This window comes from Leptosomus discolor, chromosome 1 (assembly GCF_034619465.1).
Source record: "Leptosomus discolor isolate bLepDis1 chromosome 1, bLepDis1.hap2, whole genome shotgun sequence".
NCBI classification, from domain to species: domain Eukaryota; kingdom Metazoa; phylum Chordata; class Aves; order Leptosomiformes; family Leptosomidae; genus Leptosomus; species Leptosomus discolor.
Genome location: NC_141391.1, coordinates 179,114,915 through 179,141,955, shown reverse-complemented (window position 1 = coordinate 179,141,955; position 27,041 = coordinate 179,114,915). Strand labels below are relative to the sequence as shown.

The 27,041-nt window shown below is 41.8% G+C and overlaps 1 protein-coding gene across 2 annotated transcripts in view; it reads right to left on the bottom strand.

Annotated features, from left to right (window-relative positions):
* The window catches only part of PTPRB (protein tyrosine phosphatase receptor type B), a 61,526-nt gene that overhangs the window by 9,409 nt on the left and 25,076 nt on the right, over positions 1–27,041 (bottom strand). For both annotated transcript variants that reach the window (XM_086471770.1, XM_086471764.1), the window contains exons 7-27: positions 26,471–26,734; positions 23,779–24,048; positions 21,738–21,998; positions 19,306–19,572; positions 17,731–17,994; positions 16,502–16,765; positions 15,294–15,557; positions 14,300–14,563; positions 13,131–13,400; positions 12,237–12,500; positions 11,140–11,403; positions 10,482–10,763; positions 9,056–9,334; positions 6,603–6,752; positions 5,216–5,459; positions 3,958–4,064; positions 3,362–3,461; positions 1,557–1,640; positions 1,423–1,440; positions 1,235–1,316; positions 707–797 (exon numbers count right to left, since the gene is read on the bottom strand). In XM_086471770.1, coding sequence (XP_086327896.1) covers positions 707–797; positions 1,235–1,316; positions 1,423–1,440; positions 1,557–1,640; positions 3,362–3,461; positions 3,958–4,064; positions 5,216–5,459; positions 6,603–6,752; positions 9,056–9,334; positions 10,482–10,763; positions 11,140–11,403; positions 12,237–12,500; positions 13,131–13,400; positions 14,300–14,563; positions 15,294–15,557; positions 16,502–16,765; positions 17,731–17,994; positions 19,306–19,572; positions 21,738–21,998; positions 23,779–24,048; positions 26,471–26,734 — 4,353 coding nt within the window. The remainder of the gene's footprint in view (positions 1–706; positions 798–1,234; positions 1,317–1,422; positions 1,441–1,556; positions 1,641–3,361; positions 3,462–3,957; positions 4,065–5,215; positions 5,460–6,602; positions 6,753–9,055; positions 9,335–10,481; positions 10,764–11,139; positions 11,404–12,236; positions 12,501–13,130; positions 13,401–14,299; positions 14,564–15,293; positions 15,558–16,501; positions 16,766–17,730; positions 17,995–19,305; positions 19,573–21,737; positions 21,999–23,778; positions 24,049–26,470; positions 26,735–27,041) is intronic.

The following is a 27,041-nucleotide window of genomic DNA, read 5'->3' as shown; positions in this document are numbered from 1 at the left end:
CACGTTGGACCTCAGTCAAGTGTTTTTTCTTGTACATCACCAGCATGCTCCCCAGCCCGGCATGGCAGGCAGAACACAGGGGATGCTGTGAGGCTGTGGTCCAAGCCCATACCACACCCAGCAGCAGGGCGGCATGTGGAGCAGCGAGTCACATGGCGTTCCTCCTCAATGCACAGCATGTGTTACCTCCAAAACTGCCAGAGAGGAGATTAAACGGGGAAACTCTCAATGACAGGTCTTGCCTCAGGAGAACAGGGCTAACCTCCTGTGTCTTACCATGCAGATCCACACTAGCTCTACGTTCCATAGTAGGTTTACTGTGTCCTCTGAAGAAGAAAGATTTGGCACGGCTGTGAAAAAGCACTGAATGGATGATACCCTGTATGTAAACAACCCTACTGCTATTTCTACTATCCTTGTCATCCGCAGTGACTGAATGCTCTAACAGCTGGAGCTTTTTCTCTCTAGACTGAATGCTAGTCATTACACCTCTAGTGTGAAACGAAATCACTGGTCTGTGTGAAGCCATTCAGGGCCATACATCATCTGCCTCCAAGTACCAGAACCTGAGCTGGCAGAGGTATTTCATCTCTGACAGGAAGGAGAGAAGGGATTGGCTGCACTCTCTTTTCCACTAGGCTTGCTGAAAAAAAAGTGAAAAATAGCTGGTGTGACGTAATATTACGCAACCAAACCTAAAACTCACAGGGCAATATATTATTGTATCGATTTTTCCCTCTGTTCTCTGGCAGAAGTGCTATGTCACATGTCTGGTTTCGACCCACATCTTTCAAGTCCTGCAAAAAAATGTAGGAATAAAATGTGAGGTGAAAATAATTAAGGACATGACAACACAGGGGGATGTAGTGCTTATCAGCTCTACAGAGAATGGGTGTTTTTTTTTAAAAAAAAACCCTGAAATTATACTGGTTTAAAGCAAGCACATGGCTGGCAGGTGCTTTCCATGCTTTATCACACAGGTGTGCCTCACAAATGAATGCTCCTGACCTCAGCCAGACAAGTATGAGGCAGAGGCTTCCAACCAGAAGATGCTATGCCAAATGAAGAGCTGGTTTCTTCACTAGGACAAGTGGAGTTCAGGTGAGACTCTCAAACTTACTTGGACTCGTGTGAATATGACAAACAAATGCAGGCCTTTCTGATGCATTAACCCATTGATTCAACCATCCCGCCCCTTCACAAAGCAAGTTCTTTGCCTAGGTTGTGATCCCACCTCATACTCCTTGGACAGGAGGTAGTTGGAGTCTGCTTGAAGTTTGGTGAAGTGTGCTTCAAAATGGCTGACTTTGATGGGACTAAAATATTCAACAGGAGGAAGAAAATCACAGGATGAATCACAGTCATAATTTATCCAGTTGGTTATCAAGAAGCTTTTTTAGGTATTAATTTTTTTCTTTTTACCTGGAAGTTTTCCGGTTCCTAGAAATGATTTCAAAAGAAAAAGAAACACTTCATCAGTAAGTGATCAGATGGGGCTGTTCATACACGAAGCCATGTTAAAATATGGCTCTTAGAGACTAAATTTTTCATGTTACCCTTTTTGCCCCAAGTTCAGATGGACTGACAGTGGCCTGTCCCTGCGAATGCTCAGCCTTGCTGTAGGTCTCTCGTGGCCATTGCTGAAATAAGAAGGAAAGTACTCTGTTTTACTGTTATGTTCTGATACTGGTAAGAGCTGCCAATAACAGAACTTAATTGGAAAAAAGTTGGTAAGTTGGAAAAAAAGGAATTTTAGAAAGTCTGTTTTGATTTGTGGCTCTGATTGAGTGACACTGCTCTTAGCTGTGGCACAGAGCTTTCTTGTATTTTAGTTTGGTAACACTGTTGTGGAGTGTATGCATGTGCACAGGCAATTAGCCTTTTTTCTTGCTCTGAAACACTCACAGCCCAGACTATAATTAAGGAGGGTGTCCTATGCTAAGCTGCGCCCTAAATCAGTTGATTCTCTCTACATGCAGAGAGGAACATGTAGCTAGATTTTCAGAGCTGTACAAGGTCTACAGCTTCCAGCATATCCACTCTGCAGACCAGGCCTCAAGGAGATGCCTAGGTTCATAGCTGGAGTAAGTGGCAGCACGACAGCAAGCTTTGGGAAAGCCACAGAAGTGGTACTGACTCCATATGCTTGGCATTGCCTTTCATCCTTTCACCACCATCTCCTCCTTCAACACACCTCCCTTGGAGAACACTTCCTCTGTTTGTATGATGAGGGAAAACCATACTGGTATTCTTGCAGTCCTGCTGGCCATATAACTTACTACAAGAAACCACACTCTATCTGAAATTTATATACACTACAAACATGTAATGAGATAGGAAAGGTGGAAAACACAGCAATCTGCACTCTATTCATACTCTGTACGTCACTATGTACCGAGATGGTCAGGAGTGCACAAGTCTATACATGCAAAAGCAGACTTTATTTACTATTGCTAATGATTTATGCCTCTTTTTTTTTGGATGACATACACTGAATTTGCTTATAGAGCCTAAGAATAGCATTGCTAAAGGGTAAATCCATTCTGGCTAAAAGCTACAACTAGTCAGAAAGCAGGTTTTTTTCAATGTAAAATTCTGGCATCTGAAAAGCAAATTCAAAACAAAATAGATCTAACCCTGTACCAGTGAAAGAACTGAATTTCAGATTTTCAGAGTTTGCCATGTTATGGAAATGTTGAATTATTTTTATTTCAGAAGCCACAAGAAATTTCACATTAATAATGTCATATGTCTTTCAGTCATGAAAAATGGCTTAAATGGATAAAGCTTTTTTCAAAGTTGAGATACAGCATTTAACTTTTAAAAAACATTTAAAATTCACTATTTAAGATTCATCTATAAGGTGAAATATACAACTATAATTACAAAAAGATAAAGAGAAATAAAGTTTGAATTAATCTTTTGGACGCTGAGGTAACGACACACCTTAAGATTTTTGAAGTGAAATGATAAAAGTTTAAATGAACAGTTTCAAGAGCTTGCCATCTACAATGCAGCTGAAATTAATTTGGAACATTTCATTTTTGACAAAAGACATTCAGTTTGAATGATAAACCAGTTTTTCAGAAATATTCAGACTCCTACTGACAACCAGAAGTTACAAGAATCCTCTATGAGATAATTCTGACTAACGTCAGTAAGGGTTTGAATCAAAAATATATAGATCTCTTAATATGTAAGTCACTAGTTCTATACTTGGTGTGTAAAGATGTTGGGGTACATAGATTTTATCTGTTGAATAGTTCAGTGCAGTCCTCCAATTTTACAGTTATGCTTTAAATATTGTACTGCTTAAATTAATATGATACGACCTGACTTCAATAACAGAGACTCAACTTACCTAACTTTTTGTCTGCAGACAAATAAAGCAGTAACAGCCACTAACATCACAATCAGAAACAAGCCAGCACTCACACCTTCAATAACTCCAAACAGAGGCTCTAGAAACAAAACAGTGTATTTATGTATCTTGAGGAAAAGACATGAAGAATCAAAGAATCAATAACTCCCAGCAGATATGTTATTATCAGCTAAAGAAAATGGTTAAATACACGGAAATGTAAGGCATTTAAACACTTAGATAAAACCTGGCCTTCATTTTCTGCCCTTATTCTTTCCAAACATTACACAAAATCTTTCACTACCAATCACAGTAAAAAAAAAAAGCACAGTTCCATTATATGGGAGTTTGATTCTCTTGCACTTTGAAGGTTTCAACCTTTCCCCTACTGTCAGCAGCTCCATCAAGCAGTGCTTTTTCCAAACTAAGACCTGATAGCCATGGCTCCAGCCTCATTTCAGAGCAGCCTTCAGGACATGCACAACAATCTGATTTTGTTCCACTCCTTGCAAATAGTTCTAAATAGTTCTAGAGTGTTCTAAGGCACAACATAAAATCACATACTACAGTCACTGAATAACAAGCCTGAAACTAACCTGCCTCTGTAGTGATTGGTAAAGAGAAGAAGGTGTCTGCAAAGAGTGGTTTAGGGAGTTCCTTTGGGTCTTCACTGAAGAGCTGGGTAAAAGCCCGTATGCTGATCCTAAAAAAACCAGTACCATTACAGTTAGAGCTCACCAGATGTTCAGAACCAACAACAGAAAGGTAAGAATTCATTTGCCTCTTAGAGATAACTAAAACCTTTCCACTGACCACAGACAGTTCTTAACGCAGGCACCTGAGTTAAATACTGCAACTGGGAGAGCCCAGCTAGTGCAGGTGGAGGGCTCCGGGGTACCCTGGCAGGGGTAACAGATGGGGCTGCTGGCACACACAGCCTGACCGTGCCTGAAGGCAGGACTAGCAGAAGCTGCTGTGGGGAGAGGACTCAGAAAAGCTTCTCAGTGGCGACATGTTTTCCCTTCACACGGCTGTGGGGCTGTGCTAATGGAGAAGTGTTACAGTTCTCTTGGTTCTCCCGGTAACATGGCTATTTCCCAGACTGAATTTTTGGGAAATGTGCCCTAATGAGAGCAGACTGTGGTAGGGTAGCACTGTCTTGATGATGATGAGGATGAAGAAGCTGAGAGGCATAATGTGCACTGCCTTGCACGTGCCTTCTGTCCATGTGGCTGTCCAGTGAGCAGCTTGCAGACCTCTTGGGAGAGTGTTTGCCTGTGGGAGGGGTGTGACTGAGCTGCACAGGAGCTCATGTTTGGTCTCACAACCTGCGTAACTGCTAAGCCTGGTCTTGGCAGCTGCCCTCTGCTACGCCCTACTGCTAACTTGGGCCTAGCTCTGGAGCCTGGGGATGGTAACACAGGTTAGAATAACCTCCAGGTTTTTCTGGCTTGTTCCAAAGGACTGGTGTGGGGTAGTGGTGCCAAACAGACTGAGTGCAGCATTCTTGCCTTCTCCTGTTAAGTACTCTTCTGACTTAGCTGATAGTCTTAAGTCTTTCCAAAGAAAGATTAGCAGCTATAGGAGAGCTCCACATCAAGTTGAGGGAAGTAAGTAAACCTATCCACTGCACAGACTTGTATGCATAATTAATCATACCATTCCCACGCTAGTGAAGGACTGGTTCATACCTATGGAATGGGTGCATGGATAGAGCTTCTACAAATTCACATTGAAACGTGAAGAACATCGTACAACCCAGTTATTAATCTACAGAAGTTCAAGTGTATCGGGCATCCAGACAGCACCATGCCTAATAATGTGACAGAGCACAACTACCAACATAAATCTAACCTGTAAGCAGTCCGAGGCTTTAGAGGTCCATCACAGAATTTCTGCTGATCTGGATCACACCTTCCTCCCAGATTTTCCATTTCTCCTCCAAGCTTAATGTCAAAGCTTTTATAGTCACTGTCAGGGTTTTCAGCACATCTACTGGCAAAATAATTTGTCTGGTAGATGCGTATAGAGTTGTTGTGTTTGTATTCCAGGTAGGAAGGTAATGGGTGCTGCTCATCAGGCTTTGGTCCTTCACTGCCTACATCACACACAGAGAAAGACAGAAGGTTTACATACCTCAGCCATTAATGTGATGCAGTTTATGGGCTCTTACCCAACTTTTTAGCATTCCTTGGAGGCTTCACGGGCTACCTTGTGAATACAAAGCTTGAGTGGTTAGGGTACCTTGTTTCTAGTACCAACCTTGCTATTATTTTTCTGGGGAACTTCAGACAGATTTCCTCACAAGACCTCAGTGTAACTTTTCCAGGTACAATGCTGCAATAGGTATGCACTGGTCGAATTCAGTGCTATGACATTTTTTCCTGTGCTGTTGGTGGGAATCTCTGTGATCCAGATTCCTGGATCCTACCACCACCTATTTCAAAAAGCAATTAAAATCATCCACACACTGACAAGTCTACTGTATAGAGAGAAAAGCTGCAACAGGAAGTGACAAGAGTCCCTTGAATGGAAGCCTGCAATGTGTAAAAGACTCAGGTAGGCAAAGCCATGGCAATAAGTAGTCCCTTTCTAAAAGAGCTTTATAATCTGCACAAACATGACAGAGTAGACAGTGGAAATATTATCTTTGCTTTTTTTCCTAAGGGCTGATGGACAGAGAGATTAAGAAACTTTCTCAAGGATCACAGAATATGTCCTGGCATGCCAGTAAATGAAGCCACTTCTAAAAGCAAGGTATTAACTGTCGAGACATCCATCTGTTTTGTCACATATAGGTCAACTGCAGAAAGGAAGGTTTACATGCATGCTACAAGGGCAATTTCTGTTATCTTTTACAGTGCTGCATGTAAAGCAAACACCACCTGGGAGACGCTGCCTTTGCCTTCTCAGCATGGCTTACTGAGGTTCTCCAAAAGAGTTGCCTTAGCGTTCCCACCTAATATTTAAACTACCTTTTGAGATCTGTGCACAGCAAGGCAGCTTCTTCTGTGTTCACTGCCAATGGCATCCAACTTAAGTCTCCTATTGTGGATATTTCCTGAACACCTAGAGTACAGAAGCTAACTACTGGCTGAGCTCTGCAGTTGTTACTGACTCTCTGAGGAAAAGACTGAGCCATTAGATGAGAAGCTCCTTTGCTGTGTACTGATAGGGGTGGTACCTCCCCACGTAACTCCTATAGGCTATAGAGAGAACAGAACTAAATCATGACACTTACCATCAGCCTCTCTCACAACCACAGTAAAGTACTTTACAGCTCCATTAGTATCACTAAACCAGCTGCAGTTAAAAGTAAAGTTGATGGAGGATTTGGTAATCAGCACCTCTTTTTTGTTCACTCGTATGTCTGGAGGTGGCTGAGGGGGACCTAAGTAATTAAAAAAGAAAAAAAAAAAGAAAAAGAAAAAAAGAGAGAAAGCATTATCAATGTATCTGCTGTGAGCCAGACCTAGTAAGGGAAATGCAATTTATAATATTGTCCAGAGACTGGACCCAAGCCTCTGTTTCTATTCTCTTTGCAACCAAGAAAGTGTCTTCACCTCCCACAGGGAAACTGCCAAAGGATGAAACAAGCCAGCAGTGAGTTAACTATGTAACAGTGGCAGCTCCTCAGTAGGAATTCTTGCAGAAGCCCACATGGAAATGTATTAACGTCTTGCTAAATCTATGAAACCAGAAGTCGTAACTTGCTAAAAATGACACAGGTTTAAGCCAGGTATTTGGAGGCCGCTTAGTACACTCACTACAGGAAGTTACCTATTTTAAGCATCTAAATTTCTGCTTCCTTTTCCAGAGAACAGCCCTGAGTCAGCCAGACACAGTATTCAACTATAGAGTACCATTTTCCAGACTGACTGCAAAATTTCCATAGGAAATATTCTTTGTATGATAGAAAGCTATACCTCGAACAGTGACACAGCAGAAGTAAACTGGAAAGCGAAGTACATAGGGGAAAACCTTCAGAGGACCAGCACAGCAAAAGTAGGGATTTTAAGCATCTATATTGCTGAATCTTTCAAAAATCTGTATTACTGAAATTATATTGCATGTATGGGAAATGCATCAAATATGTAAGCAGGTGGCTAAATTTCAAAATGGTTTAGATTGCAAAAAGAACCAGTAATTCACACATTTATACGTTGTTTAGCTAAATCTCTTAGATCCACAAAGCCTAGTGCAATTTTTTGTGTTCCCTTGAGGTAGGGCCTCCAGTGTTAATCAGAGTCCGGGAGAGCAGCAGTGTTCAAACCAAATAAATGAACAGGAAACTGCTAACCTTCAAACAGGACTCGGTCTCACTTCCTGTGATATGAGTAGCTAGTTTGTACAGCATCTGAATTTGCAGCATCCTTTGTGGCAGAGGAAGAAGGTGACATGGTTGCAATTAAAAGGCAATTGATGGGAGAAGGGAGAAGGTGGATTGGTGACTGAACTCTGTAGCTTAGCTCACTAGCTCCCAAACCAAACCTAATTTTTATGATCTAGCATTTCACAGAAATGTGGCTTTCAAAAAGCAGCTGTAGAAGCATCCCTGAATATAGGCCTCCCAGCCATCCAGTCATTTTTGAGAATTTTAGCCCTGGTGTAGTTCAGGCCTCTGCATTGTGCTGTCCCATTGAATTCAGAGGTACTGCAAAAATTGGAGATGCTCTAGGGCCAGCAATGGCAGGCCGTTGACCATGGTGATGCCTGGCAGTGCAGAGGCACCAGCAGATGCTACCACTACACTCCACTCAGCAGCCTATAGGTGGAGAAATTGAAGAAGCTGTTTCAAAGCATATGCTATGGAAATCTGTGATCATCCCTCAGGTATAACTCCTTGTGGAGAAATGCTGGGCTTGTAAGGTCATTATGCCCTGGACAGAGCAAGGACGAGAGCTGAGCGACTTACTCATCTGGCAAAAAACAGCAAAAGGATAAGAGTGCTGGTATCTGCTTCTCCCTTCTGGAAACCTTGTGAGGGGAGATAATAGCTGAAAGAGGGAGCCTTGCAGAGGCAAGACAGCTCTGTTTTGGCTAAAGAGTGCAGAAAAACTGTTTCAGCACAAAACTCTGAAGGCTATGCTGCCCTGGAGTGAAACTTTTGCTTAATTATCTAGGAAACGTTGACTCTAACATGTGGCTTTGCAAAACTGCTTCAGTAAAAGTTCCTGAGAGGACTCTGACAGGCAAACATCACATCCTCACTCTTAAGGCGACACTCCTACAGGTGATTTGGTCAGGTAGCACCTCAGAAAAGTGTACAGAGAGCCCAAAGAGGACCCAGTGCCACGATCCGATGTCCTTACCGATGGATATTTGTGCTGAGGGGAACCAGCCAGGCACAGGAAGCTAAACAGCAATCATGAAGACAATTAAAGGTGTGTGATAATGAGGACATCTTTGGTGCTGAACATCAGAGTGACAGGATAATTTTTTGTGTTTCTCAGGCTGTATTTTGTGAATGAGCCAGGTGTGGCAATGTAATGAGAGGCAATATAGTTAAAATCCTGCACTGGCTGTCACAACAGAGACCAAAGGACAGGTTCCCTCTATTTTGGCCACCAGACTACGAGCGCCACACATTGGCAATTGTGGAGTTCAGAACTCCTTTTGCTGCCTAACCAACACAAGCAATTGCTTATCGCTGCTCGCTGCCTCCCTTCACGGCAGCTCTTGAATTCCACTTACGGTCGATCATTGTGATGGTGCTGTCTTCAACTACTTCACTCGTCATGTCTGCAGAATGCACCTTGATGGACACCAGGTAACGCTTGTGGGGAACGAGGGTCATGATATTAAGCAGAGATTTGTCTTTTTCTATCCTTTTAGAAAATTCCACTTCACGAGTGTCCATTTTTTTGCATTCGACGCTATACCCATCAAAGTCAGAATCAGGAGGAGTCCAGGAACACGCAATGGCAGTAGAGTTCTGGGGCCGACAATGAAGACTTTGTATCTTGTCTGGTTCTAGAGGAATGTTGAAAAATTGAAGCTCAGTGGGAAAAGGGACAAGCATCATACACTCTCTACTCACTCTACAGGACCTAGATTCTGCATCAACCGTTTGTTTGATCAGAGCAGGAGGCTGGGAGACACAATTCCCATCTCTCCTGCAAATATGAGCTGCTTGATTATTAGGCAAGGCTGTCTAACTCATTTTAGCCATCTGAAATTGGATCTAGTGGCATCAGCCTCATCAGGTCTGTGAAGCTTCAGTAATTAATTGTGGAAACAAGCAAACAAAAATACTTGATGAATTCCTAACAAGAACAGCAAGACTTCAAAGCAATGATTTCTAGAACTTTGTTACAACTTATTTGGAGGTTACATGTCATCAACATATCAGTCAATACTAGTACTGTCATCTCAGGACTGATCTGGTTTCCTGGTAGCATGTGGTGTGTCCATATTACTAAGACATACCACAGAAGTATGCTTTATCCATGTAATATTGGAGCACCATTTATAACGTGCGACATCTACACTTAAGTGATTAAACACAGGTAAAAGAGGTAGCTATGCTCTCATTTTAATTAATACGCTGAACGAAGTTTAAAGAGCTATTCAGCTTACTAAACATAGATGTCAGTTTGGAGCTGAATCCCACCCAAGTGACAGGAGGGTTTGCCAAAGCTCAGTTATTTTACAATTCCAGGTCACTTTCTCAAGTCAGCCTGCTACTGAGGTTGCTAGAGACAGCTAGAGATGATGTGGATCCACGGACATGGACAGAAATGCAGAGCAGTGAAATGCTGTGATTCCAGTTTCAAATCTAGTACAGCAGTTTCTGTCTGATTGTTCAAAAACATTTTGATTATTTCAATATCTACTGTGAGAGAAGTTTGGATATTCAGCCTTATATTACTCCTGAAACTGATTGATTGATGCAACCAAACAGTCCCATCTGGATGTGAAGATTGTAAATCTATATCCATTTTCAATCTTTGAGCAGTTGACCTTGCACACAGCAAGGGCTTAGAATCTAGCTGAATTCATTGCCGTCATTCAGGAATTTATTAATGGAAATTACTGACTGTGAAAGGAATTGGCAAGATTTAACAGTTTTGCATCTTCTCCAGCTGAGTGTTAGGGTGCAACGGAAATTGTCACTTACTTGTTCTCACACTTGCAGATTGTGACTGACTGTATGTCTTCCAGCTGTCGCCACTGACAGTCCTGACACTAAACTCATAGAGTCTTCCTGGTCGCAGCCCATAGATGATGCGTACTTTAGATCTGCTGCTGCTGTAGGGATTGAATACTGTGAGGGGATCCTTTGGAAACCACTGCAACTCAAAATCGTCATAGTCTGTCCAGTCTGGAGGACCCAGCCAAGTGATTGATAAAGAAGTGTTTGCAACATCAGTAAACGATACAGTGTTAGGAGGGCTGGGAGCTACACAGAAAGGGGGAAAAGGAAAAAAAAAAAAAAAAAGAGATTCTCAACAAATTTTTACACAAGCAAATAAGATGAAACACGCATTATTTTCTTCATGCATCACAGTGGTTTATATTATCCCATATACACAGCCAGTTACTGCATCTGTGCTGATGATGGCAACTTTCAGACATTACATATTCCTGAGCCTTTGAAAGAAAACCAGTGCTGAACAAAATCACACTCCATTGGTTTAATACTCTTAAGCATATCCTTTATCTTTACACCTTCAGCGACTCTTATAATAAATTCTCCCTCAGAATAAGTCTGTTGCATAGTTGTGAACTGACATGAGTTATGACAAATGGGACTAAACAAAAATCCCAAAGGTTACCTGTTCTTCCTTCAGCGTTTGCTGTGTTGGTCAGGTCACCACTGTGAGTCACCACAACCAGAGTGTACTTTCTGCCAGGAACAAGACCCTGGAAATGCCACTCTTTCAGGTCTTTCCTGTGCCAGGTTTCTTTCTGTGTCCCATTTGGGTTGTAAAGATTCAGCTCGTAAAAGTCAACATCTCCTGCTGCAGGACCCCAGGTGAACCACAGACTGTCTGTCATGTTTTCGTTGGATGCTTTGAGACCAACAACTGGGGCTGGTACTGAAAAAAATGGGATGAATATTACTTTACGTAGAACATCCTTGGGGTGAGGAGAAGCAACAAGGTCAAGCCAATCTTAAAACTTCTCCTGTAATGACAGCCATGTCGTAAGCTACACAGCCACCACAGCTGGCCAAAAAAGCCAGGAAGCATCAGGAAGTATATCTCAATGGTTTCCTTTCTTATTTTGAACTGCCACTGTCCCCATAAGAGGCTGAAATGCTTATAATAGTTTTGCAAATATTAAGCAGCTTTTTCCCAGTCAGTGTTTGGAAACATCCAATTCTGAGGTAACTGAAAAGTGCACCGCTGTCCAGAGGCAGTCTTACAGAGGGGTTACTATATGGTGCCTCAGAGGATAAAAGAAAGGTTTCACAGAGTGTCAAGGCTGCTAGAACTTCCCACGTGTGGCTGAACAAACATAGAGGCAGAGCTCCCCATGGGAAACAAGTTTGATTTCACTGGTAGATTGTCTGCCCCATGAACCTTGGGTGCTTTGCCTTTTTGTCTTTTCCACTCATAGACCCATACTGCTTTTAGTATGGGAGACAGCAAGTTTTCCTTTAAGGCTCAAGCAGCATATATTGGGATGTCCTTCTCCTGACCCAAGTACGTGGGAACTATTGTAAAGGTCTTTGCTTCATTTTCCCTCTTGTAATCACACCATTCAGAATTTATCTTCTTATTTGTCTAATGCTTTTCATGTAGAAGAGCCAATTTTGATATTTCTAATAGTTGCTCTAATTTAGGATGAGCATCAGACTCAGACCAGTCTCCTGGTGTCCCCCATGAGCACTACACTGGAAACAGACAGTTTTCTTGGAAGTCCTTGCCTGTTCTTCCAAAGATAGATGACTCGTTAGTGAGGTCTCCACTGTGGGTAACAATCACCATTCGATACATCCTGCCTTGCTGCAGGTTCTGGAATGAACACTCCTGGAGATGCTGCTCTCCTGAAATCCTGTCATGAAGGGATTTGTCTGGGTTGTATAGGAAGATGTCATATGAATCAAGCTCCCCTTGAGAGGTGGTCCAGCTGAAGGACAGTCGGTCAGTGGTGTTCTCTGTGACCTTCAGATTTGTGACAGCTGCTGGAACTGAAAAGGATAAATGCAAGACTAAATATCAAAGTGTCTAGCCACTACGCTGAACCTTTAATGAAGTAACAACTCACGGCTGGAATACATTTCAGTTAAGCCACAAGTAGCTAAGTCAGTCAACAGCAACTTTCAGAAGTAAGGTAAAAGCATTTATGAGGTGCCGCCAAGCCTCTCCAATACAGTGTTTGTATTTCCCAGCAGGCCTGGTTCTCCAGCCTGTGCTCATACAGAACTGTCCATTAGTTTCTACAAGAAGCTTTAATTGAGTAAAGACCACAAGACTTGGCTCTAAGTTTAGAGGTGTGCATTCACATCAAATACTGCACTAAGAGCCTTGAGACTGTGAATTAAAAACCTGATGACAGTAAAGCATTCAGGTAGATCCGCAACAGACAGACTGAGGGAAGCATTCAGCACCTCAGTTTAGTATCCTTATTATGAACCATGGCCACATTATTATGCTAACGAATTTCAGATTCACATACCAAGCACATATCAGGAAAAATGATGTCTAAATATCTGGAGTCTACTACTAGAATCTTTCCAGAAGCAAGACATACAGATGATTCATGTATTTAATGATATCTGACCAAGGGAACTATAAATAAACCGAGATGTTCTAATTACCTGTTCGGCCAACAGTTTCTGCTCGTTTACTGAAGAGCCCGCCACTGACTGTCACAACTTGTATTTTATACTTCTTGCCAGCTAATAAATCTTCAAATTTGTGTTGTTTGGCAGTAGCTGGCTCTGATTTGTTGCTCAGGAGGATTCCTTGCTCATTCAAGAGCAGAATGTCATATCTCTCAGCTACACCGGGAGCTTTCTGCCAGGTTACTAACAAGGAATGACTGCTGTAAGCATGATGGGCAAATAATTCCTGGACAGAGGCTGGAACTGGAAGCAACAATTAAAGGCAGGATATTACCAGGTGAAATATGGACCATTCGCTACACAACTGTGAACAGAGTAATTAATAGAGAATATCTTTATATATTTGCATGTTCACTTGTGGGCAAAGGGGTATCAGTGCATGTGTTTGCACAAGCAATTAATTACTAGGCACAAATACAGTCAGATGAAGTTACAGAGCATCATGGACATGTGAACTGGGCATGGAGAAGCAAGAGATATACATAAATTATCATCACGAAAAGAAGAAGAAGAGCGAGATGAATTGACCAAAACAGTTAAGAAGACACGTGAAAAAGAACTGAAAAATAAAGCAGTGGTAAACTGGTGCAAAACAGTGTCACAGAATAGAAAATGTTAGCCAGCAGCTGTTGCAGAAAAGTCAAGGCCACAGCAAACACATGCAGGTGCTAAAGAGAGAGGATGGATTAAAAACAAGGTATTCCACTGTTTTGTGTGTTCTGACATGCAAGTATATTGGGGCAATACGCTGCCTGACAAGCCTTGACCATGCAACGGGCTCTGCTAGAACACAGAATTTGACTACATGGAGCCCTGCAGATGTATGTGTTGGATGGGTACAGGCACAGGCTCGGGGACGGATGGAACTGCATTCATCCTGTGAAGGCACACTTTGGGATGGGGACTTGAAATCCACACATACTCACCCAGGTAAAGCTACTCATGTGATAGATCTCACTGGGACTAATTAACAGAGCCATGCCTAAGCGTTTGCAAGAGTGAGGACTCACGCTGTGAGATAAAAAATTCTCATGGGTCTGGGTGTCCCCATACCCAACGGTACGTTCATAAACTTTATTAAATAAGGGTCAGCTTCTGGGAAGACATAATGCAACTTGCTCCGTGTCTCAAAAGAAACGTACTTGTTCTCCCAAAAGCTGCTAAGCTGTTGTGCAAGGTGCCACTGTTAGATTGCACCACCACCCGGTACTGCTCCCCAGCTTCCAGCTTGTGAAACATGTGCTCAGAGACGTGTTTGGAGACACTCTGGGAATCAAGCTGATGGTTTTGCTGAAATATAGTCACGGTGTAGGAATCAACATCTCCACCTCCAGGGGTCCAGCTCACTTTCAGGCTGTTTGTCATGCCATTAGGTGATACGTGAATGTTTCTGACCACACTTGGAACTGGGAAAAAAAGGGAACACAAAGACACCTGCTCACAGATTTCCTGTTTGCTTCAGACTTGTTAATTTCTACTTTTTTATGGCCACAGCAAATGAGTCAAAGGACAAAAAGCATTTACAAGTATAAGTAATTTCACTCATGAGTAAACAAAAGTAAAGCTGAAGACATTTGTGTAGGTCTGCCATTTCAGAAAAGCAATTCTACATGTTTACAGGAACAAAAGTAAAGAAAATAAAGTTAAACAGAAAAAAGTTTCTATGTTATCTGAGTAATCTCCCTCTTATCCAAATGATGCTCTAGAAACATCTCAGAAAATCAGAGCTCTTTATGTACACTTAGTTAGACGTTTTACAGTTATAATCTCACTCATTCACTTCAGGTGGGTAAACAGAGGTGTAAAATAGCCTAAAAGTGATTTAGCTAGAGATACTAAGCAAACAACTGGCATGCATGGGAATAACAGAAACCCAAATACTGACATCTCAATACCATTCCTATGCAACAAATAATTATTTGCCAATAAATACCAAATATTGGTAACTGTGACATTTGTTTATTAAGCACAGACCAATCTGGCTGAAGTACTAGTGTGATTTCCAAGGAGATCTCCTGTCTTTGTGCCAGTGTTACAGGAGCTCAAATAAGATCATGGTTCACCCTTGGTTTTCTGTGCCTCATTCTTTCCTCTAGAGAAGCCTCAACACATTTGAAATACCACATTATGTCTTACTTGTTAGGCCTTCTATGAAAGTAGCACGTTGTGCATCTCCACTGATGGTCAAGACAAGAATTTTGTATAGACGTCCTGGAGTCAGAGCTGTGAACCAATACTCCTCAATGGTGTTCCCAAGGAAAATGGGTGGGAAGATCTTCATATCATTGAAGAGGAGCTGAATCTCATATTTATCAACATCCCCCTCAGCTTTTGACCAAGTTACCTGCAGATCTTCTGTGCTCCTATTACTAAGAGTCAGTTCCTTCACTGACTCCGGCACTGAAGAAGAGAGAAGAAAGATAGGAAACTTCTCAGTACTTATTACCAGATCACAGCAAAAAAAATAACACCTCTGAAGCCATGCTCCTGAGCTAAAACTTTTCATTCAGTTCCCTAGGAAAAGCAGTAGACTGCACTTATTTGCTCTTTGTGGTTGGCACCGTATGTAACGCTGAAAGGTCCCATTTCAGAACAGGGAGTCCACAATCTATCAGCATAAAAATAATAAACGAATAGTAACAGAGCCTGCAGGGAGTTTGCATAGCCAACAAAAAGTGAGTAGGACCTGCATGAACAAATGTGGTGCAAAGAGGCCTGAGCTAGTGGAGACCTGAGGCAATCTGTCTATGGGACGCAGCACCACGCGGCGCATTCCTAACTCCTGCCAGATACAGGTCAGACATTTTTGCCCACTGCTACATCTGTGTTAATAAACTCGGTTTCTTAGCATGGCTCATTAGCTTACATGTAGCAGTAGGCAAAGACAGGCAGATGGCATCCAGATCCCTGCTGGCTCACAATGAGTCAACTCACCGCTCTTGCCCCATGCTCTCCAACTCCAGTTTTTGGGGTAATTTGAGTAGAGTGAGGTCTAGCCTGTCTTCTTCCTCATACATTTCCATGACCAGAAAAAACTGTCTTGTACATTCTGGCATAGATTAGGCATAAATACTAAGCTTATGTGGAAATCTGTACAACTGTTTTTCAGTTTCCCATATTTCAAGATTTGCCTTCCAAGTTCACAACGCAGGTCTCTTCTTTCTATACATCTGTAACTTCAACATTGGTCATAAATACTGCTTTCTGTATTTGGAATGACACACATTCAAAGAGTCACACTTAATGCTCTATGTGAAAATCATATGAGATTTTTGAGCCTAGGTATGGTAAATAGAAAAAAAAATCCTGGTGTGTCTCAGGATGTGTCCAGGGTCTTTACTTACTTGTTCTGCCGTAGACCCTTTCACTAGTTTCGTATTTCCCACTCCTTGTGCTGACTGTGACACTGTACTGCCTCCCTGGGACCAGATTAGTGAAGACACATTCATTTTCATCCTTTGGGATGCTTTTTGTTTGGATGAAATCGTTGTTGTTCTTGATGATCACTTCATAATTATCAAAATATCCAGAGGCATGTAACCAGGACACCTTCAAGTAGTCACTTCTGGCTGAATTGCTGACAGTAAGTCCCTGAACACTTGAAGGGACTGAAAGAAAAAACACAATTAAAGATTCCGAAAGCAGTAACTTCCTGAAGTAACAGGTGTTGCCATAGTGGACTATATTTGTGGTAATTACCAGACTTTCCTAAGGAAGCTGCAAAAAGACCACAATGTGGATTTAAGCAATACCCTACCCTCTAAAATAGTAACTGCAGATTCCAGGTTGCTTTATGTCACATGACAATGGTTTATCTTTCCAATTTTTGGTCTTTCGGAACTTGGTCAGTTTTGCTTATAGCAGTGAGTTCTACAGGTTCACACTAATCCTGAATTTGCTTCTCCTCATTTCAGTGCTGTCCCTTGGATTTTCACTTACATCGTGAGAAGACTAAAACTGTACTAACTTGATACTCTCTGTCATTTTAACACCCCCTACCATCCTTCTTTCATTCTGCTGGTTTGTCAACTGTAAAGTCTCAGTGTTTTCAGTCTCTGAGGAAGTTTTAAAAAGTTTTTCATCATTGTTGCCACCCTTCTCTGAAATGTGTCTATTTCTGTTACAATCTCCTTGAACATTGCATGACCAAAACCACAGACATGAGTGTTGCTCATTCATGTGACACCTTACTAAGACTTTAGTAGTTAGCCTATCCTATCCCATTCTTTCAGTGTTTGCATAACTTTTTCGGGGGATGCTCTGCAGGATATACTTGAAGAGCCAAGTAGAGGGGTTAAGGGCAGGAAAATGCATTTGAGCCAAACCTGATACATCATTTCTGTTCACTCACAACGACTGACACATGACTTTTATTCATGCCAAATTAATTTTGTATGACATAAAGCAGCAGTAGGAGCATAAGAATAAAATTAAGCCTGTAGAGCTTTAATGTTATGGTTTGACCCTCTAACCCCTACTCGCCCATCCCAGTTTGGTGAGATATTGATAGATCACTGATGATGGCTATACAAAGTAGTTATGGTGACAGGATTTGCCCAGAGGCTCTCTTTACCTGTTCGTTCCTGGCTGGAGGAATAATTTTCATACTTCCCACTCTTCGTGGTTATCATCACATTGTAAAGTGTTCCAGGAGTAAGGCTGCTGAAGGAGCATTCACTGAAGGATTTGGAAATGGTGAGAGTCTGAACAATCTGGTCATCATGAGAGAGTGTTACCAAATAACTGTCTACATCTCCAGAAGCTGGCAGCCAAGAAACACTGAGGTAGTCACTGCGACCTGAGTTATTTACTGTTACTCCAGTCACGCTGGAAGGAACTGTGCAACAAAAAAAGGAAAAACCAGAAGAGCTTTAACTAGCCAATTCCTATTGTTGTGAGAATGCCTGGAACTCCACCCTGCAAAATAAGCCATCTGGGACTCCTGAGAAGCTCTACGCTGACTGCCACTCAGCAGAACCCATCTGCTTTTTTTGAATACAGTGAAGGAAATTGTCTTCTAAAACCCCAGAAGATGCGTTATCCTCTCAAATCGCCGTTTATCAGTAACGGCAATAACTACTGAGGCTTGCGCAGAGCTCAGGCCCATAGCAGAATGTGTTTCATTTACAATGAGTTCTCTGACGCCTAGTGGCCAAAACACGAATGCAATCTGTTTTTCAAGCCAGCAAGGTGAGCTCAAGGGCTCCACGTTGCCAGAACTGCCACCACTCAGGTACAAAACTATCAGAATTATCACAGGGGCAGACCTTGATTATAATTCACTGCCACATTTTTACTGGACTCTGATGCACCGAACTGATGTACCTCAGTAGAGGGGCTGGCCATCAGCTGTCAGAGCGAAAAAAATCAGAAGATTTTACAAAATATGCTTATGTACTTTAAGCCTTTTAGTGTTATTCTTCTCCAACTGTTTTTCTTTTTTTTTTTTTTTCTTCCTTCCCCTACCTGAAAACAGTCGTTTTCAAGTGGAACATTGGAGCAAACTGCAGAATGCCTGGCCTTTGCCAAATTCACATAAAGGGCGAAATTGCACTGTGTTGTCAATTTTTCCCTCTGTCTAAATATCCAAAGGACTGGCATTACTTTTCATGAGTCATTAAACTTACAGAATTTGATGCAATAGTAAATCCTGTCCTATGCAGTATAGAAGGGCCTCATAATGAGTAATTAACCCTGGTGAGCATTTTTTAATGTTGGATTGGAGAAAAAGAATGGGTCATGAGAGACGGAGATACAAATTCATCCCACCACCTTTAGGCAGCTAATTTGCACTCCTAAGTAAGAAGCAATCACCCCACGCTGTCATCCAGTCAATGGAACAAAACAGTTCCTTCCAAGGAGTGATTCACCCACCACAGCTGTACATCACTCTCAGGGCATATTTTTGTCTTCCCTACACAGTGATCCTGCTGTACAGAGTTCCTGTGGCAGGCAGAGCAGTTAGCTCCCTAAAGCTACGTTAACATGAATCTGGACCCACAGTGTGCCTGATGTCACATACAGTAATTATATGTCTGAAACTCATGTATTTCTAAATTTTCAGTGCAGTGGCTTAATCATAAGACCATTCTCTAATAAATTCAGCTTTCAGGAACTGAAAGACATACAGGAGTATTTTCCTTTTTACCTGTCCTCCCCTCTGCGATCGTTTGCCTTGAAGATATCCCCCCACTGACAGTGGTGACAACAACTGAATAGAGTCCTCCAGGTTTCAGGGGATAGAAGTGGTATCTGTTGGTTTCACTAGGAACAGTCTCGTTTTTAATGACAACATTCTCGTGAATCAGTAGCACTTGGTATGAGTCCACATCTCCCAGTGCGCTTGTCCAGTTGGTGAACAAGCTGTTGGTTGATCCCTGGCTTGCCACGGTCAGACCAGTCACTTGGGCTGGCACTGTAAAGAAAATTGTCATAATATTACTGAGGAGAAACAAAATAAACAAAACCAAAATCCCCCAAATAACCCAAGTTTAGTCACACTGAGGAAATGCATCAAAAGTACATTCCAATTTGCAGCCAGACTCAACAGGACTAAAAATAGTCCAACTGTGGACTGCTTCCTGTCTGATGGGATGTGGTCTATGGGAAACTATCTAAGGCACAGAAAGGTCTTTCAGGCTTTAGCACAGTTTTTCTCAGTCAGACCAAAATCATTCAAGATCAGGGAGGTGGAAGAGGTGGCATTTTATAAATACTACTAAACAAAAGCCATCACTTTAGGAAATCACTTGTCTTTTTGATGACTGTTTCAAATACAGTCTGTATCTTTCGTTGTCCCTTTCCTCTCCTATTCCCCATCTCTATTTTCCATTAAATAGAAAACTAGTTTGCTGAATAACTCAGCCACAGCCATCTATACCCCAGAGAAGTGTCAGTCCCTTTAATTTTGGGGGTAACCGAGATAGATGGTTTGGTCTTAGTTTTTAAGTCAGAAGATCTGCAAGACACTAACTTATATAGCACCAAAAGATTAATTAATTGTTAAACACACATAACATTTACCTAAGTATAAGATAGTAAACCTAGCCAGATCAAAAAGGAAAAAGAAAGAACAAAAGGAATGTAATATCTAGCACAAACTTTACCCAAAATCCCTTTTTTTAAAAAAAATTTGATAATATTCAATCAAAGCAAGGAAATACAGTTACTTCTTTCTAAGTATTTCTGCTTACTTGGCTAAGCACAACTGAAATAAAGAACACTGACTTTACAAAATGTGATTGCAAGCTTCATCTCTTGTTTTATATCAGCCTTTTTCCACATGTAGTACTGGGTTAGCAATCATTAAGAAAAGGTAGAAAATTAAGCACATAGCTGAGAAAAAACGTAATGTTGATTAAAAACTGAATCAAAAATCCCATGTGTGTTATAATGCTGTCATAACATAGTAAGGTCCAACAAGACACTGAAGTGCCACATTTCTGTGCTAAAGGCACTTTTAGCGATACCTCAGGCTTCACTAGAAGCTGACCAATCTGGGATGCACGTAAGACCTATTTCTGTCATATTTACAGCAATATTTTGAAGGTGTCATAAGCTGTCCTACTGCAAAGAAGAGTAAGAGCTTTGGAATGCTTATTAAGACCTACATTCAAATTCATTGATCTTCATTCTTTATTGCTTTGAATGTAATGCTGACACACTATCCCGGCTTGATGTGTTTTCAAGCATTGATTCATACCAGTGAAGTGGGACACTGTAACCTTTATGCCTGAATAGGCCTCCTAAAGGGCGTAAGGCAGAAGGAAGAGAAATCCCAGCTATCTAATCACATAGCAGAGAAATGAAAGTGCAAGTCAAACTTTTCAGGCCTTGGAAGGAGTTACAACATTTAAGTAAGGACCACTATCAAGCCATAGGCATGATTAGATTCATACACTAGCAGCTTGTTTTCCCCTGTGCTGTGCCAGACCAGAGCTACATTTTCAGACTTAGCCTGCACTGGAGAATGCATAAGTCAAGCAGAGTAAGCAACACATATGGTTTAAAACTTGCACACGTGCACTAAATTAGCACCCTGCAGGGGGTGGGAATGGGACCTTCCTTGTGTCACAGCCATCATCCTAAGCAACAGACACAGATTCTGGAATCAGAAGAGCAGAGAGATTCAAAATACATTTTCAAGGTCACATATGTTTTGCGTCTGTCAACCTTGGAATGTTCTCCCTAAAGCAACATTTTCCTGTGTGGTGGTAGTTTTGGTTTTTTCCAGATGGTGAATGCTTTGAATAAGGAAGTGACCTTCCTGAAGATACCCAGTGAAAATTGTTCTTCTTATATGGACTCTCATGTAGTAATGTAGATTGATCAGATGTGACATAGTATTTCAGAAAACTGTTTTGCCAGGAATTATGTATCTATTTCCCTAAAACCTTAAATAAATACTGCAAGATAACTAACAGTCAGAAATGAGAGACTCAGAAACATAACTTTTCTATGAAGGAAACAAATGTAAATTCAAGACTTTTGAGATTTAGACACTGAGTTCATTCAATTCACTACAATGCAAAGAAAGTTGTTAACAGAAGTAAAGATTAAAATAGTTTGACAGGATGATACCTGTTCTTCCTTCCACTGAAGTCCAATTGCTTAAAATCCCACTAATGGTAGTGATGGTAGCTGTATATTTTCTTCCAGGTACCAAGTCAGTGAAAGTGAATTCCTTAGCGTCTTTTGCAAGCCCTTTTTTTATGACAGTAAGATCCCTGTCTCCCAGTGAAACCACATAGCTGTCCCATTCCGCAACAGGGGTAATCCACATGACACTAAGTGAAGATTCATTAGCATGCTTTACACGGAGATGGAGAACAGGCTCTGGAGCTGCAAAAGTACACAAATATCACACTGAGAACAGGACTTTGTAGTGAACACACATGGCATATCTCAAGCGGCTCTAAGGAATCTGTCCTGTAAGACCAAAATGTGACAGCAATGGAGTACTTGCAATCAAGAGGAGATTCTCTACCTTTCTCAAGGAAGCCAGTCTTACAAATCTGGTATTTGTGCTACTCTTCCAGTAAAGAGCTGCAGCAACAGACTTCAGCAATGCATTATGGCTGTAATGCTTACGTTTAAACTTATGTCTGGATACATATTTTAGTATGAATGGAAATGCAGTGAAGTCAGTGAGCTTCCTCTTGAACTGTGGGTGCTAGATAAGGATATAAAACACTTGTACCACAGAACAGGTCTACATCAATTTAGCTGTAACAAACAAGGATGCAAATTATAGGGTCAGAGTGACATTGATTTTGTACTGGTTCATATCTCAGTCAAGTTGGGAGACACTCCAAACTTACAGTGGTAGGAAAGAAAGAATTTGAACAGTGAATTTCTGTGTGTTTTCAAGTGTGTGTGTGTGCATGCATGCACACAGAGGGCATCTGTTACCTAGCGTAGTCCCCTGATCTGTTTTGTCCCTGTTACACTGGAACACAACTCACTTTCCAAGACTGTGGGTTTAAAATTAAGTCAGAACAGGGCCTAATATCTACGCTTTGTAACAGGTACACTATGTCCCTGACTGTGGGTCAAACACAGATGTGACACACCCACTGCTGGATATTATTTATTGGACCATGTTTTCTCATTGCTTAGCTGCGTTAATTAAAAGTAGCACCATAAACTTAAATTATCTGTAATGTATATCAAAGTAAGCAAGATGAGAATATGCCTTGCTCTGATCAAGTTGGCTAGAAGTTAGAGAAAGCTTCAGTTCTGTAGCTTCTACTGGTCTTAACATTGTGCAAAATTAACAATACAAAGCCCTCAGGGAATGACAGGTAAGGGTGTAGCAGGAAAGGCAGGCACAAGGAAGGGTGAGGATAAAGTAGCATGGCCCTATCTTAGCTCCCATTCTCCAGTGAGACAGGGCTCAGGCTTGAGCCTTGCCTGATATTCCTCTTCCAAGTCTTCTTTTCCTCTGAATTGCACTTATTTTGCATTCATAGAGCAGAAACATTAACAATTATATTGCAATTATTTTTTAAGTTTGAAGCAATCGGATGTGGCTTTGACTAGCATGCTGCAAAAGAATTCCACTCATATCCCTGCAGTGTATGTGGATTTCTTCTGGAAAGGCTGACTTGAACAAACTAGCCCCATTTTCTTTCTGGAGCACAGGAACAAGAACTAGGATGTTATGGAACAGCCACACTAACAAGCATCTCAGCCAACTTTGGCTAACACCATTGATATTCTTTACACAGGCTGTCAAGGAAAACAGTTTGCCATTGAAAATGCTGATGAACAATACAGGAAGATCTATATTGCTCTCTTTAAGAACTGTACAGGGTGCCTACAATCAACTACAAAATATAACAGTGAAATGTTGTACATGCAGTGTAACGCCTCAGTCATGACAGAATGATGATATAATTCCCAAAACTTTCATTAACGAAACACCTACCACGAAAATAACCCTGAAAGTTTTCACAGAACTGCTAAAAATAATTATTTCTATTTTTTACAAGGGAGCTCCTTTTTACTGTATTAATAGTGAAACACATCTGTGGATTCCCAAGTACTCTTTCTTTCTCCTTCTCCAGAGAGCCCAGCTGAACATTTCGCACGTTCACGCTTCCCAGACGAGCACGCTGACCTGTTCTCCCCGTGCAGCTCGCCTTGCTCTGCAAATCGCCACTCTCCACAACGACGTCCACGCTGTACTGCCTCCCCGGGATGAGGCCCACGTCGTGGATGAGGTACTCCGTGGCGTCCTTGTCCAGGGTGGTGTTGAGCACCAGGGCCGAGCGGTTCCACAGGAGCAGGCGGTACCTCTCCCAGTCTCCCGCAGGGGGCAGCCAGTTCACTCGCAGAGACCTCAGCCAGCCACCACCACCGGCTTTCAGCTCAGAAACTTTCTGGGGAACTGAAACAGAGATTGAGAGAGCAACTATCAAGTGGGATATTTCTGGTAAGATGTAACTGCACGCTGGCACAACCTGTCTCACGGCACAGCTGTCGTAGAAGTACTTGGATCAGTTAAAGCAACGTGAGGTATTTTGTTACAAAGGCTGGCATTAATTTTGAAGATAATTTTTACTATTCCCCATACAAAACACTCACTTTTTCCCTGTTGGTTTCTGACATCAGAAACGGGGAACCCTTCTTAGGGCACAAAAAGTCTCCCCCATGCACTTCTCAGATGCATCTTGCAGTTTTCAGTTTGTTTCCCAGCTTGTTCCTGGACTTAAGTTCACTTAGAAACTGTCAACCAATTTTTCAAAGATAAGGCCAAAACTTCAACTGCTATGGGCCAAATTCTGGTCTTAGTAGCAGAAATGCAAAGTCTGATGGCTTCTTCCACAAAGGCCTTGTATGTCCTAGTCCCTCCCAGCTATGAGGCACTGAGGTTCAAACTGAGGTCCATTAAAGCATCCACTCCATCCTGTCCTCTGCTTCAAGGGTTCTGAATTTACACGCTCAACCTTCCTGCCCTGCTGCTGCAGGTCACATTGGGCCACTGAAGCTTTGCTGATTTTCATTGAATAACTAAATATTAACCACACCAAGTAGAGACTGGAAGACAGATGCAGACCCTTAGGTTAGGATACCTACAGCTTAGTGTTAAGATCCTCAGAGATCAGCATTGGAGCCCTGAGACCATCAGCAAGCATTGACTGTAAACTACAAGGCTAGAATCATGCTTTCATGCTTTCTCTTGCTTAGTTAACATTAGTCGCTCAGTACCTAACAAAGGACTTACCAGTTTCACTTCCCACAAGCACAGCCGACTATCAAACCTAGATCTCCCACAAGCCAATGAATATGGGAGACGTATTTCATTTGCTGAGTGAGTGGATAAAAGCACACAGCATTTTGTTAGGAAGCACGGATGTGCTTACATCGTTACAGATAAAGTTCAGACTTGTCAGAGTGGCTGGACATCATTACACCCCTATGGTACAAAGTTTCAGTCCCCAAGATGTCCATAGTCCTCGCCACAACATCCCTCAGCAGGTTACGCTGCTGTAGGCATCCTCTCAATACACAGCCATGTGGATTATGTTCTTGGGCACCTGGCTCTCTCTGAGTTACAGAGGGATCCTAAGAGTCTAACCCTTTGAGCATGTAGACCTGATAGCCCAGATTTACAATCTTATCTTTAGGCCACAAAGCTTCTGCTGAAGTGACTCTGTTTTTAAAGCTCTTGGTATCCACAGAAAAGCCAAGGGAAGGAATTGCACATGATCAGCATCTTTGGAAATGGGACTTCTAGATCCCCAACTTTGAAAGTGCTGGGTCTAGGTCACAAATGTGGGGATCAGTGGTTTGAGTGATGGCCTGAAGCTTCCCCTTCAGATGGAAATGGTAATTTTAAAGGTCTTTAATGGTAGGCTAGACAAACAAAAAGACACGCATGTAACCAATCCAGCTTTGTACCGACTGGACATGAAAGGCTCTTCAGGTCTCTTCCAGCCCGCACTGAGAACGGGGCAGCAGCTACATATGTGAAGGATGTGCCTTTCACATGACGTGTTTAGTTGTAGATGATAAATATCCTCTGAAATAAATACCCTGCTTTTTCTCTCTCTCATACATGCATTTTATATTTTTTGGCTCTGAGTCTACCAACAATTTCTGTACGTACTCTTCACCCACTTATGTATTTTTTCCCATCTAAATTCTGCCTGGGCTAGGCTGGTGTGGAGAAGATGATACGCCTTTGTGGCCAGTATTGCTGTGGGAGAATTATGCCAGGATTTTTCAGGTTCAGAACTCATACAAGACATACCTGAAAGAAAATTTTACTTCTGAAAGAAGATAAACAAAACATAACCCAGCTCTATCCAGGCTGCCACATGCCTTACTTAATCCATGCTGTTCGTAGTAAAGAAAGCTGAGACCTAATCTTTTCCTATTTGTAGACTTGTGTCTGGAGCAAGGGATAATGTTAGACCTTGCAAAATTACTTAAAAATCCATTAACAATTTGACCACATACATACTTCTTCATAATGTAACTCATTTTATATACTACGCTGATTTGAACTCAAGATAACAAAGTCGGTCAGAAGTTCAGTAGTGTGTAACAGTTTTGTAACAGACTCACAAACCTATAAGGTCCAAAATTATTGTTTCCTGCTCCCAAGCTATGCTGCAGTTGCTTTTGGCTGCTGGATTAACTGTTACCAGAGAGCCAGGAAAGAGTACTCCAGGAACAATATTGTGCTCTTTATCTTACTTTGCGTGGAATCCAAATCATTTTGTCTCCTACAATGATTTTATACAAGGCCGATGCAGGCAAAAATAGCATTGGTTACAATGTTCTTACTGAAGGAGAAGACTTACGTGTCCTGCCAGTTGCCATCCGATCAGTAAACAGTTCACCACTGATTGTGCGGGCAGTAACCTGATAAAGACGTCCTGGAGTTAGCTTGTCAAAGCGAGTCTCTGTGACCGGTGGCTGTAGAGTTTTGACTTCTTTAACTGACCCAAGATGAGACAGAGTGATATTATAGAAATTGAGGTTTCCTGAAGGTCTTCTCCACTTAACTTTTAAAGCATCTAAGCTGTCATCGTTAGTCACCATCAAATCTAGGACTTCAGCTGGGGCTAAAAAAAGAAAGAAAGAAAGAATAAAATACTTGCACCGTAGAACATGTAAGACCTGCTGCCTCCAAACTGCGATAGTTATGTTTTGCTTTTGAATAGTTATATGAGATGGAGCGTGAATGATTGTGCCTGAACAGTGAAAGGGTAAAGTCTGCTCACAGTGAAACTGAACCCAGCCCTGTTTAAGATATTCTGATGCTGAGAGTGACACCTCTTATGATGCCCACTCTTGTTTCAAGGAACAGAAAATCTGTTAGCCATGTCTGTACTCATGCTAGTCATTTTGGCTATAAAACAGAACAGACAC